Source organism: Geotrypetes seraphini, chromosome 1 (assembly GCF_902459505.1).
Source record: "Geotrypetes seraphini chromosome 1, aGeoSer1.1, whole genome shotgun sequence".
Taxonomy (NCBI): domain Eukaryota; kingdom Metazoa; phylum Chordata; class Amphibia; order Gymnophiona; family Dermophiidae; genus Geotrypetes; species Geotrypetes seraphini.
The window spans coordinates 266,550,234-266,563,737 of record NC_047084.1 but is presented as its reverse complement, the minus strand read 5'-3'; the positions used below and the strand labels follow the sequence as shown (position 1 = coordinate 266,563,737).

Genomic DNA, 13,504 nt, shown 5'->3' with positions numbered 1-13,504 from the left:
GATGCTTAGATGCTTTAGGATTGCAAGGTAATGTTCTTTCATGGTTTAAAGGGTTTCTTGAATCTAGACTTTATCAGGTTAAGTCTAATAACCAAGTTTCTGTGGTTTGGAAAAATGTTCTTATATGGAGTCCCTCAGGGCTCTCCACTCTCACCTACATTATTTAATGTGTATCTCTCTTTGGGTTCTTATTTGAGTAAACTGGGTTCAAGGCTGTTTAACTATACTGAAGATATTACGATCATCATTCCCTGTAATACAGCTTTATCCCATATCACTCAGATAATTGAGTCTGTGTTAAAACTGATGGATTCATGGATGCAGGAATTTAAACTTAAATTAAATCATGATAAGAACAAGTTCTATGTTGCGTCGTCGCACAAACTTTTACATGAATTATCAATTACTATAGACTCAACATTGAATACAATTCATCCGACGATTAAAATACTGGGAGTTATTATTGATCAACATCTGACCATGAAAAAGCAAATAGATGCTGTGGTACAAAAGGGCTATTATACATTGTAGAAGTTGCATACTATAAAACCGTATTTTGAGTTTTCGGTTTTTAAACTTTTAGTTCAATCATTGTTGTTGAGTCTTCTTGACTATTGCAATATAGTCTATTTAACATGCACCAAGAAAGAGATGGCTAGACTTAGATTAATTCAGAACACGGCAGTTAAATTGATTTATGGTTTGAGGAAATATGACCATGTGACACCCTTCTATCGCGAATTGCACTGACTCCCAGTGTAAGCTCGCCGTTTGTTTAAGTTGGGTTGCCTTTGTTATAAAGTTGTGTATGGTATTGCCCCAATCTATATGACTGATAGATTCCTTATAGCATCTTATAAACACAGAAGAGGATCACATGTTTTGTTTATCTTTCCATCTGTTCAAGGTTGTAAAAGCAAGAAATCTTTGGATCATACATTAGCATTCCAGGCTGCTTTCCACGATAAGGAATTTCAACCTATGTTGCGTAGCGGTTGCTCTTACAAACATTTTAGAACCCAATTGAAAACTTACCTTTTTTCCAAGTATCTAGCAAAATAATCTTATTTGTTTCTTATGTTATTTTATTATTAATCTTTTGTTAACCGCGTTGAACTTATGGTTACACGGTTTATAAGTATTATGTTATGTTACATGGGGGTAGCCACTTCTTGCCCTAGATCAGAGGCATGGAATATTACTACTCCTTGGGTTTTGGCCAGGTATTAGTGACCTGAATTGGCCAGTGGTAACATATGTCAATCGCCAGGTAGGAACCAAGAGTGCTTCTCTGGCTCAGGAAGCCTGCCTGCTCATTTTCTGGGTGGACTGTCATCTCCTAGCCCTTTCGAAAGCACATGTGATGGGAGTCGACAATGTTCAAGCAGGCTTCCTCAGCAGACAGACCTTGGAGCCAAGTGAATGGGAGCTGTGCTTGGCATTGTTTCAGGCCTTTGTGTGGCATTGGGGTCAGCCTCATTTCGATCTCAGGCCACAGCGAAGATCTCAAAAGCCATCCGATTCTTCAGTCGAAGGATTAAAGCCCGGATATGATGGCTTAGAGGCTCTAGTACAGCCATGGCTGCAGGGAGTCCTACATTTTTTCCTCCCTGGCCTATGATCGGTTGGGTCTTCCTCCGGATTGCAACTCATCAGGTAAAGATCATTCTGGTCGCTCCAAACATGCCTTGCAGACCATGGTATGCAGATCTGTTGCATCTTCACATAAGTTCCAGGCTCTTCCAGACCTCCTTTCTGTGTACGATCTATATGAAGGGTCCTGAACGGCATGACTATTGAGCGCGCAAAAGATATTGTGATGTTGTCATTTCTACTTTTCTGAAATCTAAGAAGTTGACTACTTTGTCTGCCTACACTACGGCATGGGAGACTTTCCAACATTGGTGCGACCAGGAAAGTGTGGAGCCATATTCCACTCCTGTTTATGTAGTGCTAGCCTTTCTACAGGCGGGCCTCGACAAGGGCCTCACTGTGGCTTCCCTACGGATCCAAGTCGCTGAGCTCTCTTGCTTCTGAGGCTAAGACCATATTCACCCTGACGTGGACAGATTTCTGAAAGGTGCTCTTCGCATTAAACCTACAATCAAACTTCCATTCCCTTTGTGGGACCTTAACTTGGTTTTGTCTGGCCTCACTAAAGCTACATTTGAGCCTCTGATAGATGCTTCTCTCTTCAACCTGATGCTAAATGTGGTTTTTCTGGTCGCCATTACCTCAGCTAGACATGTCTCGGAACTCCTGGCTTTGTCTTACAGTTTCTTTGTTTCTGCCGAATGTGGTGTCAGCATTCAGTGTTAATCAGGAAGTACGTTTGCTTGTTTTTCAGCCTACTGGTTCTAAGAAGCAGAACCGCACTTTGCGGCTATTAGATGTTCGCAGAGTTTTTCTGCGTTATCTAGAAGTCACAAATTAATTTTGTCTCTGACCATCTTTTTGTGCTAACTCATTATTCTAAGCAGGGCGCTCCCGCTTTCAAGGCTATTTCTAGATGGATCCATAAGGCCATTTCATTAACCTATATTCTATGCAGTAAACTGTCTTCTGTTTTGTTAAGGTACATTTTACCAGGAGCATGGCCTCATCGTGGGCCGAGGCTTAGGTGATCTCCCCTGTGGAGATTTGTCGGACAGCTACTTGGTCCACTCTGCATACATTGCCAGATTCTACAGAGTGGATGTGGCGGCAAGATTGGACTCTGCCTTTGGGTCCTTGGTCTTTGAGGGTCTGCGCAGTCAACCCACCCTAGCTTTTGAGTGATTTTGTACTTCCCACTTGTCTAGAATGTCTCACCTATTGCACTGGAAAAAGAGGTTATGTCCTTAACTTGATAATATCTTTTCTAGTAGATAGGTGAGACATTCTAGACTCCCGCCCTGTCCTTCGCCTGCTTTCTGTCTCATTCTGTTTCTGCTTTTCCAAGTTGATACTTGGTTGCTAGTCAGCCCTTTAGGCTGGGAAGAATTCTGTATATATGCTTCTGATGCATACAGAGGACTTTCCTGAGCTCCTTTGCTGATTGTGCTTGCTGTTTCAATTTTAGTTTACAAGTTGAGCAGAACTATTGTTTTGGGGAATTTTTTTATTTGATGTCTCTACTTCTCGTTGAATGTGGGAGCTCTCAATGCTTGGATACTAACTGCAAGTGGTGCTATAGCTCCCAGTGAAGTAGAGGAGAGTCACAGAGAAAATCCGGAGTGGATTCCTTATCTAGAATGTCTCACCTATCTACTGGAAAAGATATCAAGGTAAGGACATAATCTCTTTTTCAAACTCAAATGGGAGTCAGCTACAATGATTCTCAGCGCTCTGAGACAGCCAAGACAATCCTGGTTTCCTCTTCTACTTTAACTTAGTGCCGGGGAGCCCATCTCTCTGCAGATTTACCCAAATCTCAAAACGAGGGGTCTCTACTTCAGTCTATGTTCTTTAGCTCTAACAGCCTGGTACATCTCTCCTAAAGACTGAATGATATTCATTTCTCCGCTCCATTTTCAGCTATCATTGATGCTGCCAGGAAGTCTTCCACACAAAGCTGCTATCATTTTAAGTGGACTCGCTTTTCTTTATGGTATACTCAACAAGCTCTACTTCCAGATACATGTCCCTGTCTTCAGCTTTGGATTACCTTTTACAGCTCTCAGACTCGGGTCTAAAGACTACTTCAGTGAGAGTGCAATCAGTGCCTTTCACATTCTTTTTCACGATAAACCTCTGCTACTCACCCATTGGTTTCCAAATTTATGAAGAGACTGTTGCACTCAAAACCCCCAATCAAAGCTCCAGTTTCTTGGGATCTCAGTGTTGTATTTTCCACTCTCATGAAACCACCATTTGAGCCATTGGCTTCTTCATTACTCAGATATCTCACATGGAAAGTGGTCATCTTGATTTGCATCATTTCAACTCAACGCATTAGTGAACTTCAAGCTCTGGTTTCAAATCTGCCTTTTACCATGACAGAGTGGTCCTCCCAAAAGTCATCTTGGAATTTTACCTCAACCAATCTATAGTTCTCACTGTCTTCTTTCCAAGACCACATTCCCATCCAGGTGAAACTGCACTTCATACATTGGACTGTAAACGTGAGTTACAAGTTTACATACATATTAAAGCCTGGTAAAATATAACATGACAAGCATGGCATAGTGTGACACAGCATGATGAGCATTGCATGACAAACATAGGATGGCATCTTAGCATGGCAGACAGTCATACATACAAGCATAACATTATAAGCATAGTATTACATGATAAGCATAGTATTACAAAAGCCCGTTACATTAACGGGTGCTAGAGTAGATGTCTGTCTGTCTGGAGTTTTTTTTTTATTTGTCTCTCTCTCCTTGCACGCTGCCTGTCTTGTCATTTTTTCTGTCTGTGTCTCTCCCTTTATCCTTAGTGCCCCTTCCTATGTCCATAGTGTCTCTAGTGCCTCCTTCCCATGTCCTTAGTACCTCTTCCTATGTTCTTAGTGCCCCCATTACCTCTTTCCTGTGTCCATAATGCTCCCAGTGCCTTCTTTCCATATCCTTAGTGCCCCCAGTGCCTGCCTACTGTGTCCTTAGTGCCCCAGTGCCAGTGTACTGTGTCCTTAATGCCCCCAGTGCCTCTGTACTGTGTCCTTAGTGCCCCCAATGCCTCCTTCCTGTGTCCTTAGTGCCCCTGTCCTTCTTAGTGCCCTCAGTGCATCCTATGTCCTTAGTGCCCCCAGTGCCTCCTTATGTCCTCATCATTATCTTCCAGACTTTGTCCCACCCCCGATGCCAGCCTGCCTGCCTCCCATCCCCCTGAGCAACATGTTTCCATTTACCCCCCCCCCCCCCATGCCAGTCTGCCTGCCTGGCTCCCATCCCCCTGAGCAGATTATCAACACTAGACGACAGTTTATCTTCTCGGTAACTGCTCCACAGACTTGGAACGCCCTTCCAATTTACTTACGAATGGAACAGGATTTAGGAAAATTTAAAAGTAATCTAAAAACATTTCTTTTTAAAGATGCTTTTGATATTTAATTTAACAATTTTAAGGCCAGTGATTTTATTATATTATGCTATGATTTTATTTGTTTCCCTATTGTACTTTTCCTTTGTTTTGCTTTTCTTTACTGAATTGTATTTCAAACCCCTATCTTACCTTGTGTTATGAGAATGATGTATTAGTCTATAACCCAGTGTTATTATTTAAAGTTTGTATTGTATTGTCCTTAATTGAATGTATTTTAAATTGTTCATCGCTTAGAATTTGATTAAGCGATTAATCAAGAGAAATATTAAACTTGAAACTTGAAACATGTTTGCATTGAAACCCCCCCACCCCCCCTCCGATGCCTGCCTGCCTTCCATCTCCCTTCCATTGAGCCCCCCCACCCCCATGCCAGCCTGCCTGTCTCCCATCCCCCTGAGCAGCATTTTCCATGGAAACCCCCCCTGATGCCTGCCTGCCTGCCTTCCATTGAAACCCCCCCACCCCCTCCGATGCCAGCCTGCCTGCCTCCCATCCCCCTTCCATTGAAACCCCCCCCCCACCCCCCATGCCAGTCTGCCTTCCTGCCTCTCATCCTCCTGAGCAGCATGTTTTTAACCCCTCCCCCCCCACTCCCCCCGCCGACCCTACCCGGCACACCAGAAACCTCCGTTGACCCTCCAAGCCGATCCTCCCACCGCTACATGGCCGACAAACCTCGCAGCTCCAGCAGCGTCCCAGGCACAGTAAACACGCTGCTTCGGCTCTTCTACTGGCCTAATGAAAAACATGCTGCTTCGGCTCTTCTACTGGACTAATGAAAAAATTAGGACACTCCATGAAATATTCAGTTTTTTCTTAAGAAATGTTAATTTATCAATGTCAAATCTTTTTTTTACTTATCTCTGGAAAAGAAAGTGATGTAATTACAGGTAAACAAAAGATATCCACAAAAATGTATATTCTAACTGAGGAATAAATTAGGACACCCCCACATATCCTCCCACTTAAAGTGGTTCAAATCACACACAGGTATATCACATCAGGTGCACATGATTAGAACATCATTACTCAACATTTTGAAGGAGGTTTGCCCTACTTAAACCTCAGACATTTAGTTTGGTGTGCTCATGACTGCTGCAGTGAAAGTGAACATCATGGTGAGATCAAAAGAGCTGTCTGAGGCCTAAAAAAAAAATTGTAGCAGCTTATAAGTCTGGTAAGGGATTTAAAAAGATCTCGGCCATTCCACGGTCCGGAAAATAGTGTACAAGTGGAGGACTTTTCAAACAGTTGACAAAGTTCCACACGAAAGACTTCTCAGGAAACTACAAAGCCATGGCATAGAGGGAGATATACAAAGATGGATAGGCAAATGGCTGGAAAACCGAAAGCAGAGAGTGGGCATAAATGGGAAGTTCTCCGACTGGGAGAAAGTGACTAGTGGTGTACCCCAGGGCTCGGTACTTGGGCCGATCCTTTTTAATATTTATATCAATGACCTGGAGGAAGGAACATCCAGTGAGATCATCAAGTTTGCAGACGATACAAAACTATGCCGGGAAATCAGAACGCAGGAGGATAGAGAGGAACTCCAGAGCGACTTGTGTAGGTTAGAAACATGGGCGGAGAAATGGCAGATGAAGTTCAATGTGGAGAAATGCAAGGTTATGCATTTAGGCAATAAGAATAAGGAATACGAGTATACAATGTCAGGTGCAACTCTGGGGAAGAGTGAACAAGAAAAGGACCTGGGTGTACTGATAGATAGGACCCTGAAGCCGTCGGCACAATGCGCGGCAGCGGCAAAGAAGGCAAATAGAATGTTGGGCATGATAAAGAAAGGAATCTCGAGTAGATCGGAGAAAGTTATAATGCCGCTTTATAGGGCAATGGTCAGACCAAACTTGGAATACTGCGTCCAACATTGGTCTCCCTACCTAAAGAAGGATATAAAACTGCTGGAGAGGGTGCAGAGACGAGCAACAAAACTGGTGAAGGGTATGGAGAAACTGGAATACGAGGATAGACTTATAACACTAGGATTGTTCTCCCTTGAGAAAAGGAGACTGCGTGGGGATATGATCGAGACCTTCAAAATACTGAAAGGAATCGACAAAATAGAGCAGAGAAGATTATTTACATTGTCCAATTTGACACGGACTAGAGGACATGTAATGAAGCTAAGGGGGGACAGGTTCAGGACTAATGTCAGGAAGTTCTGCTTCACTCAGAGAGTGGTTGACACCTGGAATGCCCTCCCAGAGGAGGTTATTGCGGAATCTACCGTCCTAGGCTTCAAGAGCAAACTAGATGCATATCTCCTTAAGAGAGGCATATAAAGATATGGTGGACTATAAATTATGCCAGGTGTACACCTGGCAGGGCCTCCGCGTGTGCGGATCGCCGGACTTGATGGACCAAAGGTCTGATCCGGAGATGGCAGTTCTTATGTTCTTATGTTCTAACATGCCCAGATCTGGCCGTCCAAGCAAGTTGACCCCCAGAGCAGACTGCAAGATGCTAAAAGAAGTCTCCAAAAACCCTAAAAAATCATCAAAATAGGCTCTTGCTACTGTTGATGTGAAAGTGCATGCCTCTACAATCAGAAAGAGACTGCACAAATTTAACATCAAGGCCAGACTGAAGTTTGTCAGAGAGAACAAAGATAAAGACTAGAATATAAACCAGGACTTCTGGAATAGTGTTCTATGGACAGATGAGTCTAAAATTGAATTATTTGGACACCAGAAAAGAGGACATGTTTGGTGTACCCCAAATACAGCATGCCAGGATAAGAACCTCATACCAACTGTGAAGCATAGAGGTGGAAGTGTCATGGTTTAGGGATGCTTTGCTGCAGCAGGACCTGGCCAGTTCACTATCATAGAATCCACCATTTAAGTGGCAGGTACAGGAAGTAGTACGAAAGGTGTTTTTTCAACTTCGTCTAGTAAATTGACTTAGACCATATTTGTCAGCTCATTTGTTTAAAATAGTCCTGCAGACAATTGTTCTTTCAGTTCTTGATTACTGTAGTTTGGTACTCCTGGGGGTACTGATGTCAGTGTTGTGTGCGCTCCAGGTAGCCCAAAATTCAGTGATCAGAACTTTGTTTAGGCTGGGGAGACGAGAACACATGACAGAATATTACATGAGGTTGTATTGGTTGAAGCTGATGGATAGGATTTATATGTGCTTGCACAACTTGGCTCCTAAACATCTTATTGAGAACATTCTGTCACGTGTTCCGTCTCGTCCACTTCGATCTGCAGCAGTGGATCCGTTTCAGCATTAGCCAAGATCGCTGTGGATAGCCTCTGTCACTTATGGGAGGGAAGCAGAGAGTAGGGGGGAAATGGTTCCAGTGGAGATGAAGAAGATTGGTGGGAGCTGCCAGAGAGGGAGTTTTATGGGGGGATGGTCAGAAGGGTAGGGGTATAGGATTGGGGTGTACCTGTGGTGCTTACCAAGCAGCCAACTCCCCTTGGGTTGCTCTCCTGTAGATACCTGATTGCTGTAAAATGTAAGCATTGTGGGTAGAGCCAGGGTATCTGGCACACACATCCACTATTTCCCCCTGGTCATTGCATTTTATTGAATGGAATGCTTTCCTATTGCTGTAGGTGGCCTTATCTGCCCAGGAGTGGGGGGTGTCTGTGTATGACATGTGTGTAGTCTATGACACCTGTGATTGAGGGGAAGCGTGCTGTTCTGTAGAACTGATCCATGATGCTCTCTAGGGCCTGTGGTGTGGTGGGAAAGGTGATGTGGGTGAGGAAGGCTTGTAAGAACTGAGTGAAGCACTTTGAGATGGCAGTCTGGGTGAGTCCTGCATTGGCTGCTAGGACAGAATGGAAGCTTCTGGTGCCTAGGAATGCCAGGGAAGCGGTGGATGGGTATGAGGTTATTCCTGTGTGTGGGTGCTTAGTCTAAGGGGGTACTTGGCTTGAAAAGGTTGAGAAACACTGGAATAGATTAATGTGCTGGGAAGTTTCCCTCCTTTTGTTCTTTTCCTTCCAGATGTTGCTGTCTGCTTTGCTACTAAACTGATTCTCTAGGAGGAAGTGCTGAGATGAGAGGGGAGTAACTGAAGACTGAATATTCAGTCTCCCTATAAGCCTGTCTGCAGTGGTATGATAAGGGTGAGTGGCGCTCCTCTTCCGCCCCCCTGCCACATGCTCCCCCCCTTTCCCCGTACCTTTTAAACTTCTTCAACGTGAGCAGCATACTGTCCACATCAGTGTCGGCTTGCCTTTTGACGTCACTTCCTAGGCGCGGGTGACATCAGAGGGAGCACTAGAAAGGTACGGGGTAAGGCAAGGGGCATGCGGCAAGGAAAGGAGCGGGGAGTGAGTGAGCGAGCGGGGGTGGCGGAGAGGAGGAGGGATGCCGCGCCCTTAGGAAGACCACACACCCCTTACTATGCCACTGCCTGTCTGGCGAGGATAAGTGCACAACCCACTTGTCCAGGAATAGAGCGTGGATCTAAAAGAACAAAGATTAGCAGAGGTAAGAACCTAATCTTTCATTAGCTCTCTACACATACTTGAGACCTCTGAGCTCCACATTATGTACCCTCATCAAAAGAAATTACATAATGTGATAACTAGTGAACCTTCTCAGTAGTCCTCATATTTTGGAACCTACTCCCAAAGGGTCTACATCTTATAAGCTTTTGGCTTGCCTGTGTTAAGAGTTCATTGACTTAATCTGATTTTTTTTTGGTCTGTTTTTTCTTTCTTTTGTCCTGTGTTACACGAGTGGTTTACTTTTTTTTAATGGAATTCCTTTTCTTTTATGTTAAAATTTTTTAAATTGTAAACTGTTCTGTTATGTGCTTGGAAAGGGCAATATATGAAATTTTAATAACCATATTTCAGAAAGCAGATGAAATTTTAATAACCATATTTCAGAAAGCAGATGAAAGTTTGGCTCTTCTCCCAAGCCTTTATTACATGGGTGGTTTGACTATACACTCATTTCACACCTGGACTGATTTGCTGCACGTACAGACTAGTTCCTCATATCTTATTTAACTGTACGTGTAATTTGCCATCAGTTTAGCCACCCATCTGTTTATCCCAATTGACTTTGTATTACCTGTTGTCTCCATCTATGTATTTGCATTGGCCCCTTGCTACTCATACATAGTAAGATGTTTAATTGTATTATAGGAATAGCATTCACATCATATCTGTTGTTCAAATGTTCTAATACATGCTTATTTTGTGTTTCATTGATAATATACTGAAATCATTTTATATCTTTATTATTTGAATGTTCTTCCATACTGTGTATCATAGTATCATATGTATTTTATTGAGATTTATCATTTTTCAGTGCTGTCAAATGTGTATATTTCTGGTACTATTTAACATTGGTCCTTATTACTAGGTTTTAATTTTCTGTTTCCAAGTTTACCTCCTTGATTGTATTTATGTTTTATCTAGTCAGTTTACCATTGTTATGCTGTTAACAGAATTGTAAGTTTAATGTTAAACTGTACCTGTTATATACTGCCTTGGATGAATCTATTCATAAAACAGAAATAAATCCTAATAGATAAAATATTTGTAATGTATGCTCCAAAGAACCACATTCCTGTTTTACAATTGACAGAAACTGTGACAAAGTGAGCAAATAGTACTTGTATTGCTTTGGGAGTGTCACATTAAGTGAATGTGACTCTACAGTGTTCAGTACAACATACGGTAAGGTGCATATTTCTGACTTTTGAGGGGGGTAGTTAATACAAAATCCTTTCATATAATATCACTGAGAAGTTTTGGTTTTATACATTCAAATACTAATGCAATCAGTATTTTGAATTACATTTTTTTGGAAAATGCTACATTTTCAAACTTAGGACTAAATAGATAAGTAGCTACAAGTGTTATGTAGCATTTTTTTAAGGAAAAAAAAGTATTTTCTATAGAAACTTTCAATAATTTTCATATACAGCACCTTCTATTGTTTTTTAGGATCGCATAATAGATGCTGGTCCCAAAGGAAATTATTCCCGTTTTATGAATCACAGTTGTCAACCAAACTGTGAAACTCAGAAATGGACAGTGAATGGAGATACTCGTGTAGGATTGTTTGCAGTATGCGATATTCCAGCAGGTAAGTCAATACATAAAACCAGGGATCTTTATTTTGTTTCTATAATTTCTGATATGTCATGATTAATTACAACATAATGAAAATAAAAAAGACCACAAATTAAGCAACAAGACAGAGTCAAAAATACATGTTCCCATATCACATTACTCAATGTGTGATAAGGGAAACTGCATTTAGCAATCCAATATTTGTTTTTCTGCTTGTGTCTTCCTGATAGAAGATCTATGAAAGTGTGTTTCATATTTTTGATGTCATATGGACCCCTAATGCAGGCACTAGTTCTGAGTCTTTGAATAAAAGTTGCTTCACCATTAATGTGACACCGCCTTGTTGCTCCATCAATGGCCACCTATACATTCATTATGTTGTAGACTTTTGTGTTACCATTTTCTTTCTGGTTTATTCATCATGATTAATTACAAATCTAAATTGTTGTGCATGCTTTAAAAGTGTTTAATTCAGATATTATCATGCTTAATTTTTCTGACTTCATTCTGATTCCAGTCCTTTTGAAAGTACCAAGAGCTGAACAGGGATGTAGCTACAGAAATCCAGAACTAGCCCTGATCCCCTAAAGCACATGTGTCAAACACAAGACCTGCATGCTGAATGCGGCTCACCTGGCCGTTTTATGCAGCCTGCAGTGACTGTGTGCCTAACACTCTCCAGGAGCCTCCTTGAGTCTCAACTCCCCCATGTACCACCTCCCTGCCGCTGAAATTTAAAACCTTCAGGCAGCTGAGGTGAAGCCAGCCTTCTGCCGTCGGCTTGCCCAGGAAGGGTTCTTTCTGCAGTGTCCTGCCTATGCGGGAAGAGGAAGTGCTGCAGAAAGAACACTTCTGGGGCAGGCCGACGGCGGGAGGCTGGCTTCGCGTTGGCTGCCCGAAAATTTTAAATTTCAGAGGTGGGGAGGTGGTAGGTGGGGGAGTCAGAAACTAGGGACTGTCATCCCATCGGATCTAGCTGAGAGGGGAGGGCTGGGATTGGGAATGAGGTAAGGACATGCTGCACAGGCTGGGAGGGGGTTGGGAAGGACAGAGGCTGCACGGGCTGGAGGTTAGGAAGAGAGAGAAAGAGAGATGCTGCCGGTGGGTGAGGGAAGAAAAAAAAGAATATTCTTGGACATAGGTGTGTGGAGTGGGAGGGAAAGAGAGATTGTATACATGGGGAAGAGGAAGAATTGTTGGACATGATAGTGGTGGAGGGAAGGAGAAATGTTACACTGGGAGGAAGGAGACGGTCAGCCTAGAAGAGGTATGCAGGCAGATTGATAGGCTTAAAAACAATAAATCCCCAGGCCCTGGACGGCATCCAACCGAGGGTAATCAAGGAACTGAAAGGGGTTATAGCTGAACTGCTTCAACTAATAGCCAATCTGTCGATCAAATCAGGAAAGATTCTAGAAGACTGGAAAGTGGCGAATGTTATGCCGAACTTCAAGAAAGGTTTGAGGGGAGATCCGAGAACTACAAAGCAGTGAGTCTGACTTCGGTACCAGGAAAGATGATAGAGGCATTGATAAAGGACCACATCATTGATCGGACACAATCTGATGAGGACCAGACAGCACGGCTTCAGCAAAGGAAGATCTTGCTTGACAAACTTACTGCACTTCTTTGAGGGAGTAAACAGGCAGATAGACAAGGGCGATCCGGTCGACATCGTATATCTAGATTTTCAGAAGGCTTTGACAAGGTCCCGCATAAATGTCTACTTCGAAAAATTGCGAGCCATGGATTAAAAACTGGTTGGTGGATAGGAAACAGAGAGTGGGGGTAAATGGACAATACTCGGACTGGAAAAGCGTCACGAGTGGAGTGCCACAGGGTTCGGTGCTCGGGCCCGTGCTCTTCAACATATTTATAAACGACCTGGAAATTGGTAAGACGAGTGAGGTGATTAAATTTGCGGATAATACAAAGTTATTCAGAGTAGTGAGGATACAGAAAGATTGCGAAGACCTACAACAAGACATAAACACACTCAAGGAATAGGCCGCAAAATGGCAAATAAAGTTCAGCGTGGATAAGTGCAAGGTGATGCATGTCTGTAACAAAAATCATGCATGAATACAGGATGTCCGGTGCTGTACTCGGAGAGAGCCCCCAGGAAAGAGATTTGGGAGACTTGTAGACAAGTCAATGAAGCTGTTTGTGCAATGCGCAGCGGCGGCGAAAAGGCGAACAGAATGCTAGGAATGATTAAGAAGGGGATCGTAGACAAATCAGAGAAGGTTATCATGTCGCTGTACCGGGTCATGGTACACCCCCACCTGGAATACTGCATCCAACACTGGTCGCCGTACATGAAAAAGGACATAGTACTACTTGAAAGGGTCCAGAGAAGAGCAACAAAAATGGTTAAGGGACTGGAGGAGCTGCCGTACAATGAGAGG

At 42.9% G+C, this 13,504-nt stretch overlaps 1 protein-coding gene across 6 annotated transcripts in view; it reads left to right on the top strand.

Annotated features, from left to right (window-relative positions):
- Window positions 1–13,504, top strand: part of NSD2 (nuclear receptor binding SET domain protein 2) — a 521,650-nt gene that overhangs the window by 461,606 nt on the left and 46,540 nt on the right. For all 6 annotated transcript variants that reach the window (XM_033950948.1, XM_033950940.1, XM_033950930.1 and 3 more), the window contains exon 20: window positions 10,968–11,109. In XM_033950948.1, the coding sequence (XP_033806839.1) occupies window positions 10,968–11,109 (142 nt within the window). The remainder of the gene's footprint in view (window positions 1–10,967; window positions 11,110–13,504) is intronic.